This window comes from Crotalus tigris, unplaced genomic scaffold, assembly GCF_016545835.1.
Source record: "Crotalus tigris isolate CLP2741 ecotype Arizona unplaced genomic scaffold, ASM1654583v1 scf7180000017592.2434428, whole genome shotgun sequence".
In the NCBI taxonomy this organism is placed as follows: Eukaryota; Metazoa; Chordata; class Lepidosauria; order Squamata; family Viperidae; genus Crotalus; species Crotalus tigris.
In genome coordinates this window covers 1,534,706-1,561,675 of record NW_024096498.1, presented here as the reverse complement: position 1 = coordinate 1,561,675, position 26,970 = coordinate 1,534,706, and the positions used below count along the sequence as shown (strand labels likewise).

At 38.9% G+C, this 26,970-nt stretch overlaps 1 protein-coding gene across 4 annotated transcripts in view; it reads right to left on the bottom strand.

Moving 5' to 3' along the window:
* Nucleotides 1-735: 735 nt before the first annotated feature.
* Nucleotides 736-26,970, bottom strand: part of ERBIN (erbb2 interacting protein) — a 95,841-nt gene continuing 69,606 nt past the window's right edge. For 3 of the 4 annotated variants that reach the window (XM_039365121.1, XM_039365112.1, XM_039365102.1), the window contains 6 exons: nucleotides 13,103-13,246; nucleotides 10,758-10,880; nucleotides 7,715-7,924; nucleotides 7,188-7,280; nucleotides 4,314-4,388; nucleotides 736-3,698 (listed from right to left, as the gene is read on the bottom strand). In XM_039365121.1, the coding sequence (XP_039221055.1) occupies nucleotides 3,594-3,698; nucleotides 4,314-4,388; nucleotides 7,188-7,280; nucleotides 7,715-7,924; nucleotides 10,758-10,880; nucleotides 13,103-13,246 (750 nt within the window). In that variant the 3' untranslated portion in view covers nucleotides 736-3,593. The remainder of the gene's footprint in view (nucleotides 3,699-4,313; nucleotides 4,389-7,187; nucleotides 7,281-7,714; nucleotides 7,925-10,757; nucleotides 10,881-13,102; nucleotides 13,247-26,970) is intronic. The other variant, XM_039365130.1, reaches the window with a different exon arrangement.

The following is a 26,970-nucleotide window of genomic DNA, read 5'->3' as shown; positions in this document are numbered from 1 at the left end:
CAGAATAACCGGGAAAAGCTTTTCTAAAGCGGGAAAAGGCAAAAACTCTGAGACGGATCAGGCGTGGGATCCCAGAAGCCATCGTTCTCTCGGTACTGGGATCCTCAGCAAGCTCCCCTCTGTGTAGATTCAACTCAATTCGGAGATAGTTTCAGGTCCGTCCCTAAGCAGCGTGGCAAATATTGGAGAGAGGTTCCACTAAGATTTTGGACATTTCCCTCTAGGTCAGTCTAACAGCTCAGGGATGAAAAAGATTCCAGAAAAGGTTCAGATTATGAAACATTTTGGTTTCTGAGTCTGAAATGGGCAATGGTTTTAAGCAAAACGCCCTCGACTAGTTTTGACAACTTTGTAATTATTTTAAATACGCTCATATTTTCAAAATGAATTGCCTGTTTGGTTTGCAATACTCTTTCTCTCATTAGTAATTAGCACTAGGTATGTATTAATAATTGTGCAAATGGAGCTCCCACAAAGCATAATTGATAGAGAGACCTGGAAAAGCATCATCTATTCTACATTGTTGCCATTGATAAATGGTTGTTAATTTCATTTAATAGTAAATCTGTCTATCTCCCTACCTTTAGGAATAGCAATCAGTATGAAATTATTTGTTCATACATTCTATTTAATTCAAATGTTTTAAAAGTTTAAAAAAATTCCAAGAAAGAGAAGTTTCAACAATTTATAAAAATCAAAACTGACGTCAATTGAAACCAATAAAGTACACATAACTTTAAAGAGCATTAGTTTATTATCTATTCTTTTCATGTTTTATCCAGAAACAATTTAATTATATACAAAAAAAACTGGAATGCTGAATAAATGCTGATCAATAAAAACATTACAGAGCGGCCGACAAGGGAATATTATTTTAAAAAGTAGTATACAGCAAATTAATGATAAAGGCTTGGTTCTGTGTGTCCCTTATTGCTATGATTGTGTTCACAGATGTGTTCAAGTATGTACACATTTTTAAACTCGGCAGTCAAAAATAGTAAAAAAAAATATTTACACAATAAATATGTGGGAATTTTTCCAAAAAATTCGCTTTAACTGATTCTTTAAAGAACTGTTACAAAAAAAAAACCTGAATTGATAACATGATCCATTCTGTACCTCTTCCATCAAATTTCCAGATATATATATTTTGATAAAATAAAAAACATTCAGGGCTTCAAGAAATGTTTTCCTGTTGGAGTAAGCTTGTTTCGCAACAATCCCTCTCCAAACATATATTCTGACAATGTTTTTCCCCCACAAAAGAACTTTAAACAAAATTTTATTTCCTTGCAAACAGACAATAAGCACCAATGCGCTGTTACTTTAAACAATGAAAAAGTTTGGCAATGTTTTTACAAAAATTATTCAAATGAATTTCTAATTTAAGGAATATTTCTCATTTCATACAAAATGCAATATATTTGGACATATTTTATTCTTATGTCTTGTATGCAAAGATAAATTGAATCCATATTCAGCTTTGAAAGTTATATTTCACATAATCATGATTTTTTGTTTTTTTATATTCTCTATTAAAAGACTAAATTGAATAGTTAAAAGTAATGAATATGGGTCACTGAATAAATTGTAAGTAAAATAGCAACACTGAAGCTTGTCACCATAGAGCTATTTTTTAAAAAAGATTAACAGCATACAGAAAATGTGAATTTTACCAAAATAAAGCACATTTCTGCTAATATAAAAAAACAATGCCTATGTAAATATTAATAAAATCGACTAAAGTTAATGTACAAAGAATTGTTAAAGGATTTCAATTAAAATTAAGAATTATTTGCATTACAATATTCAGTTGGTAAGTGAAGTGCAATATCATTTGAGTTTAGGTATTCAAAAACCACTGTCAGCTAACAATGTGGATTTTCCATTCAAGTATGATTTTGCAAAATCTTTAACAGATTGGTACTTTGCTAGATTTCTTTTTAAAACTATTAATTTCTATTAAAATTTCAATTAAATGAATATTTTTTCCAATGATGGGTTAATCATTCACTTTTAAAAACAGTTATTTTTTCTATGGCACTTTTCTGTGGTGCATAATACCAATGTATTAACTTATTATCGTGAATTAGGCAATATCATCTGTTATAACATGAAAATGAAAATAAACATTTGTCACAAACAAAATTATGTATAATCCAATGTTTTATGCAACTAATGAACAAAAGGCAGCTTGTAATAAATCACTCTTACATTAATATAGTTAGAAATCCTTTAATGGACTCTTAAGTGTCTAGTTCACATTTAATGTCACTTGTAGGAACAGCCCTTTGAAGAAGATCATACAAGCTTGTGGGCCCAAAATACTGTCCCTTTACAATAGGGAACAACCTTCTATTGCTGTGCAACAATGTCACATAACCTGGCTTTGGTTATAGCTCCATATGTATTATTTCTTTTTAGTCTCCCAAGGCAATCGAGGCCAACAAAAATCAAGAGTTCTTTCTGAATCATTTAATCTGGGGCATCCCAATCTTCATATGGCTCAGTATCATAAGCCTTCTTAAAAAGAGCACAGCTTTTCTATTCAGAACATGCATATGTTAAAACTGAATGTGTCTATGCATCTTCATACATTATAGGCAACACAGCAAAAACTGGCCATTTCAGTTTCTTTTAAAAAATGTATAAATAATTTGAATATGGAGCATTTCAGACAAGGCAGAAGAAAATCATCCTTTTATATAAAACCAGGGATTTTTGTAATGAGAGTATCTTTACAACTCCATAGCATAATTATTTTTTTAAAGTGTGATTAAAAACACTCAAAAGTAAATTACAGGTAAGAATATGACAGGCAATGGATTTGATATGAATCAATCCTGTAGAACCTCCGTAAGTATATTTACTGTATTGTCTCTTAAAAAAAAACCCTTTATGTTTTATTGCATTTTTTTCAATTGGTACATAAAGGTTCTCCCATTTATTTATTTATGAGACTTATATACCGCTTTAAGTGCAAGCACTCTCTAAGCGGTGTACACCGGTAAGCAATGTAATTAAGTTCCTCTCCCCTTCTTTTAATTTCATACTTTTACCTGGCCTTTTAATTTAATCCAATCACTCCACTTTCAGTCTACCAATTCATCTATACAATATGCACATTGCAAAGCCAACTTTTAAAATTTCCTACCAATATCTACCAAAGTGGTTTCAACAAAGATTCTAAAAATAAATGAAAAATTAAAGGCAACAAAACTGCTATAGGACAGAAAACCCTGCCATCTGTCCACTGGCTAAAATGGAGGCTCCTTGTACACAAAGTTCTTTAATGTATATGAATTATCCACAAAATAAACCTACCATCTGTACAAAATACACCACAGGTTTGTTCTTGGAGGAGTGATCCTTGATTGCTACACTGTCATAAAACAATTTAGCTCTAATTACCATATGCATTTCCTTAACTGCTTCATTTATATTCTTTACAGTGGTTTTTCCCCATAACCACAAATTCATTATTTTATTTCTGTACATAGTTTTAAAAGTTTTGCATACAAAAATAGTCAAAATATTAAGTTTTCCACAAGTCCTTCAAAAATTACACAGAAATTCCTCTTTCTCCACAGTATTTAAGAAAGCTCTCGAACAATAGTAAGTTCCACTGTGTTCTGAAAAGTCTTTAGCAAAGATACTGCTTGCCCATGATCAATACTGATGAAGCTATATCCATTAGCCTGGAAAAAAACAAAAATATTAATAAATTAAAAGTAAATATTTTCAATAAGTTTTTAAACTTTGTTTTTGAACCTTATTTTTCTTTTTGAACATCATTCAAATGAATTCTAATTTATCATTTTCAGAAAACTTTGTTGTTGTTCCAATAACATGTCAATGGAGGAGCAATACAAAAGAGCAAACAAGTCCATATTTCAACATACAGTCATCGCCACTATCTCCTACCACTAGGAACTGAATTAACGAAATCATTGTCATTACCATTAAGATAATACAGCTACCAAATCCTGAAATGTTAAATCGCTAATTCAAGCATTTTATCTGGAAACTTTACCAAATACTATACTATTTTGCAATAATGATAATTCTTTCCTCTTTTTATTTAGAATCAAAGCTTTACATACAATTATTTATTTTTAGTAATTTGTATGCTGCCCTCAGAATTTTTTTTCAGGGTGGTTTACAATACGTGACAGAGAAAAGAAATAGTTATTTTAATAGACTTTTTACCTAATTATCTACAGAAAAGATGAAAAACAATAACACTCAGAAAACTGATAGAATCTTGCAGGCATAACATTGTTGAAAAATAATTGATGACTAAATTACATTACCTGAATAATTTTATCTCCTGGCTGTAACAATTTTGATGCAGGTCCTTCAGGCTGTACTCTAGTTACAAAAATACCCTTCAAGAAAACAAAAACAGAAGTAGTATTCACCTTAAAATAAACATGTATTTGTATTAGATTAATAGTATCAGCAGAATTAAACCGGTTGTGTTATTTTGAACAAAAAATGTTTCAAATCTAAAATTCATGCATGTTATTAAAGCCACTAACCACTAACATATGTGTAGGGAAGGTATTAGTATAAAAAGGGCAGTGAGTGGATATGTGAGACTCTGCAGCCCAATCTGGAGATAATATTATATTTGTAATATTGATATAAAATATGTGTACTCTAGATAGTAGTGAAAATAAAGAATTGAAGTGAAACCAGCTTAATGTTACAATATTAGATCATATCAGTCAGTACAGCACAAGTAGAATATGTTCAATGGGAATGGTTAATATTCTAAATCTTTTCTACTGCATGAAACTTTTATTTCTGCTTTGGCAAAGCTCCTGACCAGGAAGCTATCATAAAACTTCCAAGCATTCCCAAGCCTCCCCTCAGTTTTAAGTAATACAATTCTTTCACTCCAAAACTGTGAGGAGAGAATAGGCTATTTATCAACTGCAGGGGGTAATTGTAGTGTGTAGATTTGCTAAAGCCTAATGAAAAGCCTTATTGGTCAGAGGGATGATCATTAATTACATTAGTAATTGATCTCATGGATTCTGAAAAGAGTGGTTATCAACCTACAGGAATCACTCTGGCACTGATTTTTGTTAGCTGGCATCTACAGGTTCCACTACGCCAGTGATGGCGAACCTGTTAGAGACCGAGTGCCCAAACTGCAACCCAAAACCCACTTAGGTATTGTTGGGTGCTGGGTGGGCGTGGTCCATTGGGTGGGTGTAATCAATTAGGTAGGCGTGGTCAATTGGATGGGCGTGGCTGTGGTGGTAATGGTAGACTGGGCGGGACTAAAAAGTTAAATCAATCAATTCCAACTTTGTGAGATCTTTTTTTTTCCCTGCAATAAGTTGAAATTGATTGATTGATTGAATCTTTTTTTTTTTTGCACACGGCGGTGGAGGGCTAAAGTGAAAAGGGTTTATAAAACCCAGCTGAAGGCCTAAGACTGGGGCAACGTCGCGCGTGCCCAGAGAGGGCTCTGAGTGCCACCTGTGGCACGCGTGCCATAGGTTCGCCACCACGGCACTAGGCTGTTAACGTCTTCTCAATAATATAATAAATTCTACAGTGAAATTTGTTTATTTAGAGAGCCATAAATTATGCTTACTTCCTAAATAGGGGAGACGGTGGGGGAGGCTAACACCAATGACTTGCAATCTTCCCTGCTGGGTTCCCCATTGTTTTTTGGGGAAGTTTGGAAATGACAGTCATGATTGTAGGGGTGCTGGGACAGTCAGAACTCTAATGGATCAGAGTTACCATTCTTTCGTTCAGCATAGTTGTATCTTCAAACAGTTGAGAGATATGGGTAGTCTTCCACCTACAAAGCCCCCGTAGTTTTAATAGCATGATTTACAATACAGTGTAAGAAGGCTTATTTTAAAATAAATATCTTTGTCAACTTTAAAATGAGCATTATTGCAACCATCTTTTTCCCTTTTCGTTCCTAGTTGCCACATAGTATGGGGGGAGGGGGGGTTGCCAGGTGTTGCGCTAGACAAAACAGACTTTTTCTCTTGATTTTCTCTCATGGGAACCAAGGTCATCGGCTGTTCCTGAGACTGCAGGCTGGGTGCTTCATGAAAAGCCTGCCAACAAGCTGAGTGGGAAAACGTAGTTGCTTGCATAGTTTTGGGGATGGGATTCCTTAACTTTGTATTGGGGGATTGTTATGCATCTCTTCAGACTTGGTTTTACTTTTGAAGTACCGATATTCTGTATCAATAAACATGTTTTTTGAGGAATTTGCAAGCCTCAGAGTTCTGTTTTATTTGTCTCTGTCGATCAGAATCTTGACAATCTTCTTGAAACAGAATTTTCTGATTATAATAACAAATGAAAGAAACTCATATAAACTTTCTTTGAACATTACAGTGAATTAATTTTTATGACATCTGACACTTCAATTTATACTGTTATTGTATAGTTAAATTATTTTCTATTACAAACTTTTTTGTTTTTTTCTTATTTTCATGGTGAACAAGACAGTTGTTTTTATCAAAAGATTATGTAAATGAACAAACATCTTCATTTTATTATTTTAATCCTGACAATTTGAAAACATTCTGAAAAGTTCATATTATAAAAGGTTGATGAAAAATAAATTTGCACACAAATTAGTGATATTGAAATTGATGTAGGAAATTAAAATTCACATTTTAAATATATTAATTATTATCTTTTATATTCATTATACAGATGTAAAAATATTGAATGGCATCTTGAGAAAAAAAATAATTTCCACTTTAAACCAAAAACAACTAAATGTTACCTGTCACCCACAAATCTTCAGAAACTGAATAGCAAATAAACTACAGAAACAAGCCAACCAATGAGGACATGCCTACAGACTCAAGATTCGGTGTATATGTGAAGAGTTACAACTCACCAGTTAAGAAATGAAAGCAGGAAAGAAACAGATTGGTAGAAAGTACTCATGATTTGGAATATGGTACAAAATGATGTTTAATTATATAAAATTTTCAGATTTTTATGAAAGATTTATAAACAATGTATAAATAATGCATAAAAAGCATTGGCAAACAAAATATTCAATACTGATGTACAAATTTATCAGTATATTTGTAATATTTGTAGTTTCCATTTTTTCAAATGGTAAACAGTGCCTCAATGGATAAAGGATAAATATTCATTTAAAGAAAGTATTTTTAATTAATACTCACATCATCATCTGGTCTAAAGGGGTTTCCTCTACCCCCAATTCCTCCTGATATACTAAATCCAAGTTCTGGATCTTTTTCAATTCTTACTCGAATCTAAAATATAAAACATAATATTTAAAAGCAGGCTACTTACATATTCAATCCTGTGAAAATGAAGATAATCAATCCAATTATCTTGAACATGTTAGAGATATTATTATTTTTACAGTCGTTTTATTTATTTTACAGTTGTTTTGTTTATTTATTGTTTATTTATATATTGTTTATATTGCTTTTGTAAACTACACTGAAGGGAACTTTTAAGTCAAAAGTTAGCTCTTTAAAATAAATAAAATGTATCTAAAATTCCTAAGTAATGCCTATGAAAATAAAATAGTATTGTGATAATAAAGCCATTTTTGAAAGAGGCCACAGTGGAAGAAAACAGCAAAACAAAATCACAATTAAATATAATTTTCAGTGCTTAATTATGGGAATGAAATCCATAATCTATTAACTGATCCATAAAATAGAAATGTCTCCCTTACTTCTTGCTTTGATACCTCATGGCATTGTCTAGTTGGACCTTGAGGCTGACTATAGGGAGGTTGATGGGCAACTTTAAGCATCAGATAATCAATCAGTTGTTCTCTGGAAGGGTGTCTTGCCACCGAAGTTTGAGGTCCAGCATGATGGATTTGACTATAGTTTGGCTGAGGTCTTGGAGAATGACCCATCTGCCCATTCATCAAAGGTATCTGAATAAATGAAACACCTCTAAATGAATATTTACACCAGCAAGAATATATTGATTTACTTAGCTGTTCTATTTATACACAGTCATATACACATACAAAAAAACAAACATTGTATTTTTAACATACAATATACTTTCTTTCTGACTTCTAAATGGCAAATCTATTCACTTTCATTTGGAATTGTTCTTATTGATAGTCAAAGTCTAATATGACTTATAAAATATTTGAGAACTTGCTAATGTATTTCATGGTCCCATATCTCTCAGATATGTTTCATTTCCAGAGAAAATGAAGTGACAATCACCTAGATATTAACTCCTAGGGCACTTTTTAATAGAAGATCTGGTTGAATAAGCAATGTTGACAAAAACTATACTAAATGAATATAAACACTATAAAGAAAGCAGAAAAGTTACAGATGGTGAAGGGATTTGACAAGAATAAAACCAAGTTTCTCTAAATCAGGGATATAGTCACAATCTTGGTATAAAGTCAACAAGCTCAAGAATTTGTAAATATGTTCATGCCTTTCATTGAGACAGAATATATGTGGAAGTTGAACATTCTCAGCAGCCTCAGCTATGATGGTTAAAGGATAAATGCTAGAAATTGCAGTACAACATTATCTAGATACATAGGAGTTCCTTCTATCTATCAACTTCTAAAAAAGATATATAGTAACATAATCAGCTCCAATCGATTAAAGTAAATTGAATTCTTACTGACCTTAATTCAATGGGTTATTACAAAAATACTGATTTTTTTACATGACAATAGTTAGAGCAGAGAGCTGGATGTGGGAGGGGGAAAGAGATTCAGGGTAACCACATCCTAGAATCAATCTATCTATCTATCTATCTATCTATCTATCTATCTATCTATCTATCTATCTATCTATCTATCTATCTATCGAAATAGATAGATAGATAGATAGATAGATAGATAGATAGATAGATAGATAGATAGATAGATAGATAGATAGATAGATAGATAGATAGAGATAGAGAGAGAGAGAGAGAGAGAGAGAGAGAGAGAGAGAGAGAGAGAGAGAGAGAGAGAGAGAGATCTGCTAGGGTAGAGTGTTACACCTTTAGTTTGGTAAGATTTTATCCATTGGATAAAAGCAAATAAAGGATAAGTCTTGATTGGATTTTGTTGGACCTGATATTATTGGTCTTATTATCTCAAATATTTCTCTAAATCCCTTGAAGAATAAACTTCATAATGAAGGCTTTGCATTTGGATAAAAGTCTACGCGTACAGTATTTTGTAATATAGTTCCACCTTAGGTATGATAGCCAGCTGGATGACTAGCCTAAAGTCATCCAGCTGGCAATCATACCTAAGGTGGAACTATATTACAGCCTAACCCACCTCATGCTTGAGTTAAATAATAAAGGTGTAATAAAAATCTAATAATAAATAATAAATAACTAAATAAAAAAGTCCCTCATTGATTATATTACTCAGTTTAGCGTTAATGGACAACATTTTTCATCATCAGTTTTTGTTATGTAAATTTCCTATGCTATTATTTTTTTTTCTTGACCTTTTACTTGTCCAACTGTTGACTTAATTCTTTTTAGCCAGCATTTCTAGGAACTCTAGCTGGCTGTCATTCCTTTATTTCCTCCACATCAATTTACACTATATCTCATACAATACTGCTTAGGCTCATCATATATCTCTGATATTTAGTTTAATGCTAATGTCCTTAAAAATGTTATTACTTATAGCTGGTGCAATACTGGCAGCAGGTCTCTTATCCATGTACAACTTACCTTAAAAAATAAGCTGTGATTAATTTTCTTTGCACTGAGACAGACTTTGCTCTGATTGCTCTGATTTAAATTTGCTCTGGCTGCCACAAACCAAAGAATGTATCAAATCTGCCCTCCTGGTTCCCTTATCAATTGATAACTATCCGAATAGCACTAAACCTCCACTGTAGATGAAGAATAGCAGGAGTGCTATGGTCATATACTTTTCTTTTTTAAACAATATCCAGCCTGTACTTTCTTCCTCAGATCAGTTCCTGCAAATCCCTTGGCATTAATTTACACTGGCCCTGTCCTTTTCACAGATGGGTCACTTTCCGCAGCTAGAACAAAAGCAGTCCAATGTTTCATTACTTCTAGTCCTACTTTTGACTGCTAGTCTGTCTTTTCAACTTCATATGACATAACTGGAGCCCTAATTATAATGAAATACTTCACCATTTCACAACATTGTTTAAAAGTCGAATTACTTTAATGATTAAGTAAGTAAGGGGAGGCAGGGAGGTAATGCATACCGTGGACATTCCAGTACAAATAGACACTAAGTGCTAATGCCCAGGTACATATTATTATTATTATGGTTCAGTTGGCCAGATATTTTGACGACACTTGGGATTCTTATCCACCTATCAAATCTCTTGCAAGAACCTGGGATAGGCAGATGTTTTTGTTTGAGGGTTATTATTATGGTTCATCACACAGTCAGCCAAATGTTTAGACTGGATTTGGCATTTTTATTCACCTATCGAGTCTTTCCCAAGATCCTGTGATAGGCAGCTATTACTACTATTATTATTTGTTAGTCCTCATGAGCACTGAGTATCTACTTCATTGTTACAAAGGTAACAATTTTATATTTTATTGAAAAGAATGATGTTTAACTGAAAAGAGAGGAACAATTTTTCAATCTGCTACTGGCAGCAACAGCAGAGGAAGAGACGAGGATAAAGCACATGACGCTAAAGGTCATATATGTAAAATTAACATTTAAACAATACCAATTACTATTACTACATTACAGTCACATATGATTAATGAATCTTATAGTTTATTACCTGCACAGGAAGTTTTTTAATGGTATCTGGAACAGCCTCTTTCAGACTAAGAGTGGCAGTTGAATAATTCTGCTGTCCAGAAATGAACACATCCTCCTCTACTGGATTGGATGTTTGGGGATGCTGAAAATTACAAATAAAAGCATGTAAACATTTCTGCTATATACCAAAGCGAGTTAGCCCTCTTTCATGCTGTTCACAAGTTTATTCCTTTATTTTGCCTTACAAATTATGTCATTTAGTTTGTATACATACCTCTTAATAGTAGCTTTGCTATTTATTTTCTCTTAGGAATTGAAGTATAGCATGACTGTCGACAATTGGACATGCTATTCAATGACTGCTGCACTTGGTGCTTCAGTTTAAAGTAAAAGGAAAGATCTTGAACTGTGGATCTAACACATTTATTTTCCCCAGGGAAGTAATATAGGAAACCAAATTAAAGACCAAAGCTATACACAGGAAGAATATGGTTTTATCAAATTACGGAAGTTCATAGTTAGTTTTGCCCTTGAATTAGACAGCAAAAAGTTGAAAAATGAAAGAAACTATAGAAGTGGACATGATGCAAGTCGACATGGATATATACATAGGACCATAGTATGTCTAAAAATTATACTAGTGCCAAAAATGGGAGAAAGAGAAAATATGCCAATAGAAATCAAAAGTCTGCGTAGTCAGTGTGATGGAGGACTAGAGTGAGAACTGGATTTTTTTTACTCAAAAAGCCGTATTTTTAAAGTGCTGTGCAATCCAGACTTAAAAATAGACTACTAATGGAAAGAAGGAAGCATAAAAGATAGTCACATTCATATCTGATCAATATGAACAAATCTGATTAGATCAATTACACGAACACATGACAGGAAAGTAGGTTCAACTTTAATCATACTAGAGTACATCCACTATTACAAGAGAATTTCTATTAATGTAACAGAACTTCTTTGTTATATGGTCTGCAGCTTTGGTCCACAATGTCCCCAACCACCAAGAGCAGATTTAAGGGAATCTTGTAAAGATGTAGTGTAGATGAGAATAATCAAGAAAAATGAAAAATAGCAAAATCTTTATTATATATACTTTAATCTGTGGAATAAGTAAATTTATAAATTAAGCTCTATTACTACTTTTAAACATGAATATGTAAAGAAATATATTTATCTGCATAAAAAAAGATTTTTGTTTTGAAATGCCCCCCCCCCAAAAAAAAACCTTACAATTCGGAATGCTTGATCAACTTGGAATAAAGTTGAATCAGTTAAGAAATTCAAAGTAAGAGGCTATCTATTTATGTTTAAAATTATAGTGGTGCTGAACAAATGGTAGTTATGCCTGGTCCTATAAGTTACAGTTATTGCAGTGCTCTTGTTGTCATGTGATCAAAATGTCGGTGTACTTATGACTATAGGTAACTTCACCTCCCCCCACCCATATCTTCTCTCATCTCTGCTCTTTAGCTGCCCCACACTTCGCTTCTGCCAGCCCAGCCACTTTGTGTTCCACTGTGTGTGGTGCCTCTGGCTAACCTTCACAAGTGTGCCTGGACTTTTGCAAGGCAGCTCTTAGCCAGGCCAAGCTTTCTTCCTGAGGCTGTTCATGCTCTTATCCAATTTGGAAGGCTCACAAACTTGAAATCTGGACAAGGACACATTGGCCTTATGAAGAAGGCAGCTGCCTTACAAAGGGCTAGGGGGGTGAACCTTGACAGCAGTGGGAGAAAGAAGATAAGAGAAGATCAGCTGGAGGGTGGCAAAACCATTTGTAGCAGGGTAGCCAAAGGGCAGAGATGGGGAGAGCTAGGTAGGTTTGGGTAGTGGAAGTGGAAGTGGGACTGGGACAAAGCTGGGAATGGCTTGAGTCAGGGTAAATCCTTACAACTGGATAGGATTTGGTTAACAATGGCAACTGGAATTATCATGACTAAGCTATGTGATCCTGTGACATTGTGCCTTATGACTGCATCACTTCATGATGGAAATTCTGGGCTCATTTACTGTTATAACCTGAGGACTCCCTGTATGTTTATATTTCATAAAAATCTTTTAAGTCATCTACCAATGCAATAAATAAACTCATTCCATACATAAACTATCCCACAGAATAAAACATGCCGATGAGTATTTGTAAAATCAGAAGATGGTCTGCTGTTTGGCTCAGAGCAGGAAATGCAGTCCTATTTAAGGGGACAGGTGGATTCTTTCATTATTCTTAAATCATTACCTTTTTTAATCATTACAGTAATGAATAAAATCAAACATGATAAAGATTTCACAAATTGCAAAAATGCAATTGCAAGACATTTCCAATTTTTTTTTCAACAAGCATTTTATTAGGAATGTACTCACACGAAGAACAGGTACACCAGAACTTCTTCCATCTGCAACACTTAAAGCAACATTGCCCTGGCTGCCATGCAGATCCCTAGAGCTGCCATAGTAAAAGTTGCTAACTGGAGCATAATTGGAATTAAAGGACCGTGACAGCATGCTCTGAATAAAGAGGGGACAGATAATAGAGATTAGTGCAGCGTGCATAAATCACAAGACATGTTATACACAAAGTCAGTACAGACACACAGATTGCATATCATGTTATAACCATGCAAACAAAGAATAGTCCCGCTGTGAATACAAAATCTCGGTTACATGCCATGTGATTTTTCACAATATAAATGAACATGCTGTCTGACATAATCACCACGGAAAGCACAGTATACACCATTCATTTGCTAAGACCGCCTCTCCCTATCTGCCTATCCCACAAGATCAGATAGGGTGGGCATGCTCCAGATCCTCTTCCTGAAATTTTGCCATCTAGTGGAAATGTACTGTCAACGCTGTGACAATGGATGTCATCGCTCTGACAACTGAGAATCAGTAGCCATTTTTACTTTTGCTTCTAACCTGCCTTTTATATTCTTTTAGAGTTCAGATGTAGAAGAGGGGATGGGGAAAATGCTTGAGGGTTTAGCTAGCCATAACAATGTAGAAAGGTGGGAACTCAAGGATATGGTCTGATAAGGTTTTGGTGGGCGGGTGACATGCTTGTGTTAATTGGGGAATGTGATTTATGACAGCATTTGTGGGGTAGGAATTGCAACCTGCTACTTTGAATCTGGGGGGGGGAGGGAAACTCAGTTTTGGGTTCAACTATTTAAGTGCCGATACTTTGTTTCCTAATAAAATGTTCTTTAAGGAAAAATTCTTGCCTTGAAGTTTTTACTGGTTTCATCTATCAGAACCTTTTGTACCTTTTCCATGGCTGCTCTAAACTTTGAAACACCCTCCCTTTCAGAAGATCTAGCTTTTTAGTAGGTGGTGGGATAGGATTGTACAGATAGAACGTATGGAAGGAGGGCAGCTGGCCTGCTATGGGGCATCCCAAAGGGATGATTCAAGCTCAGGTTTTTTGTTTTATTCTTTTACTCTTTTTCCTTTTGCATTACTGTTTTACTTATTGGTTTTAGTGTTGTGATAAGCTGTCCAGTGTTCCTTAAGAGCAGTGGTTCTCAACCTGTGGGTCGGGACCCCTTTTGGGGTCGAACGACCATTTCACGGGGGTCGCCAAACAACACAGTCTGCCATTTTTCCCCTTTTCCTTAGCTGTGCTACTCCCTTTTATTATTTATTTAGTCTAATTCTATTGGCTTTCAAAAGCCAATAGGAATTATCCAGGCTGTCTCTGCCCTGCTGAGCCCGCCAAAAGTCCCATTCTGCAAACGGTGCTGCACCAGTTGAGTAGTCCTCGACTTACGACCTGTTGGGGGTCGCGGCATTAAAAAGGTTGAGAACCACTGCTTAAGAGGATCGCTCATATAAAGAAAGGTAAAGATGGCCAAGAAAAATAAATCCTCAGTTGTCCTATTTGAAATGTCTTCATACTATTTATTTTTTATTTAAAAAAAAACCAGAGATAGCATTCCTAATATTTCCTTTATTTTCCAATGTTTATGATTACTTTTCTAAATAAGACAAAAATAATTGCAAAAAAGGCAAAGTCTTTGCAAATTAGCGATCCTGAGAAATAAATCAGGTGTCTTCAAAGAAATTAATAAAAAATGAATATAGCTTAAAATCTTGATCATTTTACATTTCTTCCCAAAATGCTCCCACAAAAAAACTGAGATTGTTTAGTAATTTTTGAAGCACATACAGCAAACTAAGGTAGTAGATTCCTCAGGTTATTGCAGAGGTCACCAACCTTTCTTGGTTGATGGACCAGAGGGAAAGGGAGGGGCATTTTTGCACCTCGCAACACAGCGGTCCCATTTTTTCACCTGAGGCGCAGTGGCATTTTTTGCACTTTTGCATCCCGCAGCACCCCGTTTTCACACCCGAGGTGCACAATGGCAGCCCATTTTTGCACTCTGCAGCACGGTAGCACCCCCTTTTTGCATCCCGCAGCATGGCATCCAGTTTTCACGTCCCGAGGCACGGTAGCATCCCATTTTTGCACCCAACGGTGTGGCAGCATCCTATTTTTGCAGCCCAAGTCACAGCAGCGTCCCATTTTTGTGTCCCGCAGCGTGGTGGTGGGATCCTTTTTGCGCCCCATGGCATGGTATCCCATTTTTGCACCCTGCAGCCCACAGGTTGGGGACCCTTGGGTTACTGAACAGACAATATCATTTCAAGACACAGTGGACATGCTTTCCTAGAAATGTAGGAGAGTTAGGCCATCAGGGAATGAGCTGAGCTTTTATAACAAGGAAAGAATTTGCTAACATGGCAGCTATCGATTGAGGGTAGAAATTGTTCCACAGATTGGAAGAAAGTTGGGAATACATAAGGATTTCATGGAATCTGAAATGGTTTTGATAAATGAGATCACATCAGGTCCTTATCATTGGCAAAAATACAAGAATAGTGATCAGTTTGTGGCACAAATAGCTACCAATATAGTGTATTGAGCAAAAGACACTAAGAAAATAGCTTTAAAGATGGATAGATCATAGTCACCATAAGTTTAAACTTTTTCAATGAATACAAACCTATACAGGAAAAAGCAAAGTCAAACAACCTGGAGGAACTGGTAGCTTAACTGACATTAAAATGTTTTATGAAAGAAAAAGAAAAAAAAACTAAATAATGGTTTATTTCAACATAAACAAACAAATAAAAAGTGACAAATATACAAATTAAAAGAAAACAAAATCAGGTACTGGGAAATTGGTGAGTAGGAAGAGAAAAAAAAAGTAAAGGAACAGTAAAATATTGAGCCAGTCTCATAATACTTTGGACCTCAGTGAAGAAATGCAATAAGAAATACACCATCCAGATAAGGAATCTTGAGAGTAGAATTGTTAAAGTTATAGCTATCACATGACTAAGATATAGTAAGTGCAAAAATGGCATAATCCAACCTAGGCAGATACATAGATCACATAGATATAATAGTTTTGCTTTGCAGATTTTCAGAAATGAGATATCCATACACAAGGTTTTTTTTTTCCAGAAACCAGAATAATTTCAGCAAGAGATCTGATGGAGCAAAATGTTTATGTTAGGGTATATCTGTTTGATAAATATGAGCCAGTCCAATGAAATAATTATAGCAAAATGGACAAGTTCATTTTTAAGGCCTGTTACCACACAAAATTTGATATTCAGAACAAGTCCTTGGCACACAGTATATGAAGGATAGCTTTAAGTGTTACCATCTGAATGAATGGATTTAAATGTTATTGAACTAAGGCGGGGTGCAGATTTTCATGTTTTCCCCCAGAAGGCAATTTTGGAAATAAAAAATTTGAATGAGAGACTCAGCAAGAATTTATTATTTCTAGAAAAGTTTTCAGACTTCAATATGCAACATAAAACTAAAGGGGAAATTTAGTGGAGTTCTATGAATAACAATGAATGAATGAACGATTGATTGATTGAATGAACGAATGGAATGAATGAATGGTCTTTCCTTTCCAAGGAATATACTTTACAGCCAACCTCATCTAATAGTACTGATGGAGGCATGGCTCAAGATTTAATTTTGTAAAATTCATATTAACAAGTTCAACAAAAGACACACAAATCAACAAAATATGTTTGTTTAAAAAAAAATTCAAGTTCTCTCTTACAGACCAAACAACAAAACAGCAAATGGCTCAAAGATTCCACTGACCCATATTCCCCCAAATATGTATAAATTGATGAAGGGGGACATTTTGTATCACCCAAAGGGGTGTTGTCTTACCTGAACGGTTTCTCAGCACGGAGATGGAGAATCCACCAATGGGTTTAGACTGTATTCCTGCCCAATCAGATCAAGTCAGCCAAAGTTGCCACGCCCGTCCTGGACCATAGAGATCCCAATCTTGACGCGAAGATAGCCATTGACTGACAACAAGACGTTGTGGCTCACTAAACTAAGACTAGCCCTAGACCCAAATGACCTACAAGGGTGGGAGCGGATTCTCCATCTCCGTGCTGAGAAAAGGTGTTCAGGTAAGACAATGCCCCTTCTTCAGCACTGGAGATGGAGAATCCACCAATGGGACATACCAAAGCCTACTGTTCCTGAGGGTGGGAAGTAGACCGGTCCGGTGTGGCACTTTGATGTACAACCTGTTGGAGAACCCTCCTACCGAAGGAGGCCTCCACCGAGGCAAACCTATCGACCTTGTAATGCCGTATGAAAGGAGATGGTGAGGACCATGTGGCCGCTCTACAGACGTCCTCAATCGACCCTGAGTGGCCCAGGCCACGGAAGTAGCTGCACTCCATGTAGAGTGGGCTGTAACCCGTCGAGGAACTGGCAATGACTCAGCTTGGTACACCCCCGCAATGCACGCGCTAATCCACCTGCCAATTGTGGAAGAGGAAACCTTCCGACCCCTGGAGTAAGGATCGAAGGAGACAAAGAGGGCCTCTGATTTGCAGAACGCTGCTGTCTGTGAAATATAGTACCGGAGTGCTCTGCGGACTTCCAGTAGATGCCATTGCCATTCCTGATCATGCAATGGGTTAGGACAAAAATCCAGGAGCATTATTTCCTGGGCTCTGTGGAAGAGGGAATTGACCTTTGGAAGGGAAGTAGGGTCGAGGCGAAGGACCACTCAATCCTGGTGGAAAATGCACAGATCATCCCGATAGAGAGTGCTGCCAATTCGGAAATATGTCGCGTCGACGTGATCGCCACCAAGAATGCCACCTTGTAGCGAACGTCGCACATTTTTAGGGGCTCAAAAGGTGACTTGGTCAGAGCCCGAAGAACCAGTGGTAGCTCCCAAGTAGTCCAGGATATGGGGAAACGTGAGTTCCAGGAGTGACAAGTGTTGACCCGAGCACTAGGAGTGAAAGTTCTTCCACGTGGCCTCATAAATATGGTTTGTCGAAGGGCGACGGGAAGCCTGGATTACCGTAATGACCCATGGAGAGCAACGCTCCCGTGACAAGATTGAGCGCTCAAGTGCCAGACAGCTAACTGGAGCTATTGGGGGTTCCCTGGCTGAGCGAGACCCGGTCCGGAGGAATCCTCCATGGATCTCCAAGGGTGAGACTCATCAGATGGGCAAACCAAGGCCTCCTTAGCCAGTAAGGGGCCACTAGGAGTATCTTCACTCACTCCCGAAGAAGCTTGTGGATTACCGCTGGGGGGAGAAGAAGGGGAGGGAAGGCATAAAGCAGACCCTCCGGCCATGGGCTCTGAAGAGCATCCGTTTGTTCTGCCCCTGGAGATGGGAACCGGAAGAAGAATCGAGGCAACTGGGCATTGGTCGGGGATGCAAAGAGGTCCAGAAACAATAGGCCGAAACAGTGAGAGATTTCTCTGAAGATCGAGTGGAGGCGCCATTCCGAGTGATCTACCGTTGCCCTGCTCAGGAGGTTGGCCTGAGTATTTGCCTTCCCTGAAATGTGATCGGCCTTCATGGAAGCCAGATTGTGTTCTGCCCAGAAGCCCAGTAGAAGAGCTTTGGTCAATAGAGTCCGAGATCGGGTGCCCCCTTGTTGGTTTACATGAGCCTTGGCAGCCACGTTGTCTGTGAGGACCAATACGTGATACCTTGCCACCAGGCTGTGGAAATGGTGGAGGGCTAGATGTATGGCCTGGAGCTCCAGCCAATTTATGTTGTGCCGAAGGTCTGAGCGAGACCAACGGCCCTGTGCTCACTGTGAGCGAATGTGCGCTCCCCAGCCGAACAGGCTGGCGTCAGTCGTTAGCACGAGCCAACGAGCATGGCAGGTGATAGCCACCACGTGAGGGAGTGCGATACTCGAGGTGGGAGTCTCACCCTTCATTGGGAGGCACTGAGGTTCTGCCTCTGGAAGGGGAGCAAGAACCACTGCAGTTCCCTGGAGTGAGCCTGGCCCATGGAACGATCGCTATGGCCGAGATAATCTTCCCTAACCATTGGGAGAGACTGACCAACATTACTGTTCAACCCCTGCGTAATTGGAGAGAGACTCCCTTATGCTGTCCCGGCGTTCCTGTGATAAGTAGACCCGGCACTCCACCGTGTCTATGATGGCCCCCAGGTGTAACAGCCTTGTTGTCAGAACCATATGATTCTTGGGGAAGTTTACCGAGAACCTATGATCCTGGAGCAGCTTTACCACCAGTTCGAGGTCCACCATGGCGAACTGGGGATGACTGGATTAATATGTCGTCCAGGTAACATTGGACTCTGACTGGTACCATCCTTAAGTGAGCTGCTAGAACCGCCAGGATCTTGGTAAATACCCTGGGAGCTGATGAGAAGCCAAATGATAGTGCCCTGTATTGGAAGTGACACCCCTTGTGTACGAATCTTAGAAACTGGCAGTGGGTAAGAGAGATGGGGATATGAAGGTATGCTTCCGTGAGGTCGATAGACGTCAGGAAATCCCCTTTTCTTACGCTTCCCAAGATGGAATGGACCGTTTGCATCTTGAATTTGCGGTATGCAAGATGATAATTCAAGTCTTTGAGATCTAAAATGGCTCTCCATCCCCCTGACGCCTTGGGGACGACAAAGAGGATGGAATAAAATCCCCGACCCCTCTGCTCTGCCGGCACCGATTCTATGGCCCGTATGTTTAGTAGATATTGAACGGCTTCGTTCATTAGTCTTTTCTTTGTTTGATTTCGGGGGTATGGGCAAGAGAGAAATCAATTTGGGGGTTTGGAGATGAACTCCAGGGACAGGCCGTGATGTATGGTGTTGAGTACCCATGCATCTGTGGTGGTGGCCTCCCACTAGTGGGCAAAGAGAGAGAGTCTGTCCCCTATGGGAGGGACCGCTGGAGAGTCACCTGGAGTGAAGGAATGGTTGGCCATTCCCCCAAAAGGGCCGCTTGCCCTGAGATTGCTGTCTGGGTCTGACCATCTGTCAGACTGTCTATCCTGTCTGTCCTGCCTGGCCAGGAAGGGATGAAAAGGTTGGGTGTAGTTGTACCTAGCCCCTGCACGAAAGGATTGTCTTCTTGGGTAAGACTTGGACCGTTTGTCCGATTTCTTAAGGAGATGATTAAGTACCTTGCGCTTGTCCTTATTTTCAGTGAGATAAGGATTCAAAGAGTCCCCAGACAGTTTACCTCCCTGATATGGTGCTGCCGACAGAAGCCACTTAGACTTGGCATCAGCATGCCAGTGCTTCAACCAAAGCATATGGCGACCAGTGACGCTGGAAGCCATAGCCATGGAGGAAAATCTGGATATCCTCCTCTGGAATACGGGCCTGGAACTGCCTGAGCCAGCGAAGGGCAGATCTGTTAAAGAAAGATGCGGAGGTGGCCACCCTAATAGCCCATGCAGCCGCTTGGTGCGTCCTGCGAGTTCGTATTTATGGTCCTCAGCCTTGAGAGCCTCAGAGAAATTACCGGGAATGACGGTGGGTGATACTAGAGGCCCTAATGGCTCATCCACTGCGGGCACTTCCAGGGCCTCCTCCAGATCCTTGGTCACGTTATATAGCTTTTTGTCAGTATTACCCAGGAGGGGAAGTGAGGCCAGAGATGTCCACTGTTTTCGGACCACATTCAGGAACATGGGAGGACATGGAATACGGTGTTGAGCTGCCACTGGTTCGGTGAAGTTTGGATCCACATCCGAATATGGGGAAACAGTGGTTGTTGCTGAGGAAGGATCAGGCCTGAGATGTGCCGCGGATGTGGCCTTGCCAAGTAAAGGGACAAAGAAGGAAGGGCTGAAGAGGCCACTAAATGAAGGCGCTTCAGAAGGAGGCTCCTCCTCCTCAGACATTGGAATCCCCTGATCAATGTCATGTTTGCGAAAGGATGAGCCCTCAGAACAGTTGGACCCAGATGGGGAAGAAGGAGCGTAATAGGTTTCAGGAACCGGTTGATGAATAGGAGGGTGAGCAACAGCTGTTGTCCTAGGAGCATGCGCTCTGATCTCAAGAGCGCGGTCTACTGCTTGCGCAATCAGCAAGGCTAGACGGTCCTCCGTGGGGAGGGGAACAGGCTCACTTGGCCGAAGCCCGGCTGCAGTAGGGGTGAAGTTAGCCTTGGGGGTCCCATGATGGGCCTGTGTAGCAGTGGGTTGGGAAATGGGGAGAACTCCCCCCATCCCACACTGTGCCAGGGAATGTAAAGGTTCTCCCATCGACCATATCCCCAGGGTAGAGGTTGGGGGCCCCAGGGGTAGGTCAAAAGTCGACCCTTTGGCTTGAGAAGTCTCTAACCTGGCTATTTTCTGTGCCTTTGAAAATTCCTTTTCTAGAGCTTGGTGTCTCCGGCTGGCCTGCTTTTCAGCTCTCTTGGAGGTCTTGGCAGTTGATCTGGCCTTGGTTTTGGCTGCAGTCCTGTCAGTGCCCTCCAGACTAGAAGAAGTAGGATTCATTGTAGCCGATAAAGATGGCAAAACACCCTTTGTGGAAGGCAAAGAAACCTCCATTCTTTGATAGCACAGGAGCACGATAGGGGACCCCTGGTATCCAGAGAGTATTGTACACTGGATAAGGACAGGCGCACTATAAGGGACGCCTGGAATCTAGCTATAGCTGTTGCGTGGATAAGGACAGATGCACGACGGGGGCGCCTGGAATCCAGTTAGGGCTGTTGTGGATAAGAACAGGTATATGATAGGGGACGCCTGGAATCCAGATAAAATTGTTGGTAATTTAGTAAGCTCAGAATCACAATGAGTCTGGTATGAGCAAGAAGGGGCCAAAGACACCAGGCCAAAAGAGATCAATAACAATGATGTGTAAAGGGGAGAGGGCCTGATAGTTATGGAGACCTGTAATGGTTGCTTCGTTCATTAGTCTTTTCTGTTTGACCGATCTTGGTTAAATAGAGCTCAGTTGAACCCAAGATAAGATCACAAACTGTGCCCTGAAGGGGCTAGGTGCACCTGGAGGTATCAGGCCTCAGAGTAAAAATGGGCCTATCTGGCTAACAAGACAGCGGCTGCCCCCAAAATGGCGGCCTGCTTGACGATGGTGGGACCGAGAATTTGCTCTCTCCAGACTGCCTGTCCCAGTCCCCCAATGGAAAAACCCCCTCTCCAGTAAACAAGGAAGAATGTCAGAAAATAAGGAGGAAGGAGCCCCTTCCTCCAGTATTCCCCCTATAAAATGGATCGGAATCGGCAAGAGTCAGAGCCACCTGGCCCAAGATGGCGCCGCGCGTGGAGGAGGCAGCTATGCCTGCCTCGGTCTGGGGGGCTTCAAAAAGACATTGGCGCAGAACGAGCACTCCCTTATTCGGGGAAAAAAAATCTGCGCCCCAAACTGGCTAATTAGTAAGGAAACAAGAAGCTGAGTGTTCCGTCCCTCCGCTCGGCCGCCTAAAGCTGATCAGCGGTGACTGTTTGGCGTGCGACGTGCCTCCGGCTGTGAAAGGGGCAATCGCAGGCCCCAAAACTAAGGGAGGCAAAAGGGAAGCGACGAGCTTAAAGTGACGGCGGAGCTGCAGCCACAGCTCCAAAAAAAGGTGAGACACGTGGGATTCTCTAGAGAAATCCTGGGCGCGTCGTAAAAAAACCTCCCCAACCAACGCTCATAACCAGTCACCGGAGCTGCAGCCGCAAGCTCCGGTAGAAATGAGAACGAGCCAATATCAGCTGGGGACTAACAGCCATTAGTCCACAGGTGAAGCAAACGTAATTAGGGACTTGAGGGAGATCTGTTTGTCAGGGTGGGGAGAAGAGGGGTAAGGAAGGAGCCCCTTCTTTGGAAACTCAGTTTCTGTCTCCCCCCCCCCCCGAGTCAGGAATTTAAAAGGGAAATTTAGGATGTTCCTGAATGGAGACCAAATTGTTAATAGGAAGCCAAATTCTGTGCTGAAAACAGCACAGCTCAGCAAACTGGGGAAATGGAAAATCCACCAATAGAGACTATACCTACCTAAAAGCCAAATTTGCACGTCTGTCCTGGGCGAGATCAAGTCAAGACTGGGATCTCTATGATCCAGGACGGGCGTGGCAACTTTGGCTGACTTGATCTGATTGGGCAGAAATACAGTCTAAACCCATTGGTGGATTCTCTATCTCCAGGGCTGGAGAACAGGACAGTACAAGGCAAGATAAAAATCTAAGATACAACAACAAATGTGGCCAAAGTGAAAGCCAATGGAATTTCAGCACTGTAATAAATGAAAGGTTGGCATCAACCTATTTTGAAAAGGTCACACACACTACAAGAGTGGGAACCAGATTTAAATTGAATATCAATATTCCCCAAGTGCTATTTAACAATATTTCCAGTATTATCAAAACCTAATGAGCAAAGCATCTCCAGAAAAAAGTCCTACAGAAGGAAGTTTGCTAATCACCCTTTGGAACAAGAACCAACCTAGAAAAGATAACTTTAGGCAAAAATTAAAAAGGTGGTATTAAGCTCCAGCATGAAAGAAAACCAAGCCTGTGTCTAACGAAGTGCAATGGTTTAATGCATCGTGAGACTGCAAAGATAGCGCTAGGAAACTTAAATCAAATGGCTTCAAGAATGTCAATGTTTCTAAATGTCAGGCTTGGACACCATATTGGAGCTGAGAGACTACTTTGACTACAAAGATCTTGCCCACAACGAAATATATTGATTTCATTATAGTTTATCAAGAGCTATTATGAAGTCATTTTGCATGGTTATTGCTGTTGCTTCTTATTGGTTACAGTCTAGTTCCCAAAACAAAAACTGTTAAATATATTCAGGTATATTAAGAAGAAGCTTCTCCCATCTCTATAGCCATAAAAAATGTCTTGGCTTCATTTGTTTTTTTACTGCTTGTTGTTTATGAGTTTTACTGAAGTAATATAAATTGTTTGCTTCCTGCTGGGCTCAAAATAGTTTGTGCTAGATTATATTACAATTAATTGTTTTAATTCAGTTCTATTATTTCATAAGACAATTTTGAAAAATATATTTTTTTTAAAAAAATCCTATTGTCGATCTTCTTGTAGGGTAGGTAATAGCACTCAGCCTGAACTACCATCCTATTTTTGTGGCTTTAAAGTAAAAAAATATATTAAAAGGAACAGGGGTTTGTTTTAATTTCTCCTTATACGTATGATATAAAACATAGAAAAGGTTTGAGCATTTTAAGCCAATGGAACACTCAAGACATTTCAAATTTTGTGCCAGGCCCTCAAAACATTCTTAATATGGCCCATTTTGTGTCATTTTATTCCATGCATTTTTTTCTTGCTTTCCCTCTCCTAATAGATACTGCTGAGGGAGAAAACTAAAATAGACTACATAGTAAAAGTACTTTCGTAAATCAAGCGGAGGTAGGCATAAATTAAATACAATATTATGCATGAGAGAGAAAAATATCCATCAATCATTTCCCAAGATTCTGTGGAGGGATAGAGGAAAAGAAATGTGCTATTGCTATTGCCATTCAAATCTAGAGAAAACAGACTTTCTATCTAAAAACATTTAATATATTTATTAAATATATATAAACATTTAGTATATTCCTAAAATATACTATTAACTGATTGAAATTGGTTAGAATTAAAACATTTTTTTTTAAAGATCCACTTTACACACAGTGTTTTATGTGTTTGAGTATTTTACTAATACTTGGGCCAGTTTGTGTATTTTACTAATAATTTGGGCCAGTTATTCTCTCTCTCAGCCCAACCTTCTCACAAGGTTGGTGTGGGAAAAACAGAAGGCACGAATATTAGATATACAGTGAGGGGGGAAATTATTTGATCCTCTGCTGATTTTGTACATTTGCCAACTGACAAACAAATGATCACTCTGTAATTTTAATGGTAGGTTTATTTTAACAGTGAAACAGAATAACAACAAAAAAATCCAGAAAAACGCATTTCAATAAAGTTATAAATTAATTGTCATGGTTCCGACTAATGAAACACTTCAAAGAACTTCCAGGCAATGTTTATCCTAAAAGCTTTTATTAACAGTGTAACAGATTGATGGCACTTCAGATGGACGGATGCCAGAATCTGAATTTCTCTTGCTTGCATCTAGCTTTTCTTGCTAAACCCCTCCCTTATTTTAGGTCATAAGTCACATCTTCCAATTAACCCAGAGGGCAAAGATTCACTTCTATTCCTTTTCCCCGGGCTTTCCTTATAAATCTCCTCCCTTTCTCTGTCATCTGAATTAACTCTAAAAATACTAGACGGTTCTATATATTTTGTCAAAGCAATAATATCCTATATTAACAGTGTTAACATTGATTTGCATTTTAATGAGTGAAATAAGTATTTGACCCTTTCACAAAACATTACTTAGTGGCAAAATCCTTGTTGGCAACCAGAGTTTAGACGTTTCTTGTAGTTGGCCACCAGGTTTGCACACATCTCAGGAGGGATATTGTCCATTCCTCTTTGCATATCCTCTCCAAGTCATTAAAGTTTTGAAGCTGACGTTTGGCAGCTCAAACCTTCAGCTCCCTCCACAGATTTTCTATGGAATTAAGGTCTGGAGACTGGGTAGGCCACTCCAGGACCTTAATGTGTTTCTTCTTGAGCCATTCCTTTGTTGCTTTGGCTGTGTGTTTTGGGTCATCCATGACCCATTTTCAATGCCCTGGCTAAGGGAATAAGCTGTCAAATCACCCAAGATTTGACGGAACATGGCCCCATCCATCGTCCCTTTGATGCGGTGAAGTTGTCCTGTCCGCTTAGCAGAAAAACACCCCCAAAGCATAATGTTTCCACCTCCATGTTTGACGGTGGGGATGGTGTTCTTAGGGTCATAGGCAGCATTCCTCCTCCTCCAAACACAGCGAGTTGAGTTGATGCCAAAGAGCTCAATTTTGGTCTCATATGATTATAACACTTTCACCCAGTTCTCCTCTGAATCATTCAGATGTTCATTGGCAAACTTCAGATAGGCTTGTACACATGCTTTCTTGAGCAAGCTGACCTTGCGGGTGCTGCAGGATTTCAGTCCTTTACGGGATAATGTGTTACCAATTGTTTTCTTGGTGACTATGGTTCAAGCTGCCTTGAGATCATTGTCAAGATCCTCTCGTGTAGTTCTGGGCTGATTCCTCACCATTCTCATGATCACTGAAACTCCACGAGGTGAGATCTTGCATGAAACCCCAGACCGAGGGAGATTGACAGTTATTTTGTGTTTCTTCCATTTGCGAATAATTGCACCAACTGTAGTCACCTTCGCACCAAGCTGCTTGGTGATAGTCTTGTAGCCCATCCCAGCCCTGTGTAGGTTTTCAGTCTTGTCCCTGACATCCTTGGACAGCTCTTTGGTCTTGGCCATGGTGGAGAGTTTGGAATCTGATTGATTGTCTTTTATACAGGTAACAAGCTGAGATTAGGAACACTTTCTTTAAGAGTGTTCTGGGAGCCAGAAATCTTTCTGATTGATAGGGGATCAAATACTTATTTCACTCATTAAAATGCAAATCAATTTATAACTTATTTGAAATGCATTTTTCTGGATTTTTTTGGTTGTTATTCTGTCTCTCACTATTAAAATAAATCTACCATTAAAACTATAGACTGATCATTTCTTTGTCAGTTGGCAAATGTACAAAATCAACTGGAACCAGAACTTTTATCACAAAGCAATGCAGTTATAAAACATGACATCATATGACTGCATTGCTTATCAATGGCAGTCCCAGAACTCTCTGTTGTCATTATTAAGTGAGGATCAATAGGGAGAAAGTAATGAAAACTGAAGGAATCAAAATTCCTTTTAGAAATAACATCAAGAGTCTGGATGAAGATCCTTCAAGGATCCTGGCATTCTTCAAGCTTACAATATCAAACACACCAAAGGTTAGAAGCACTTTAACAAGAACATTAGAAGTGAATACAGAATAAGAGT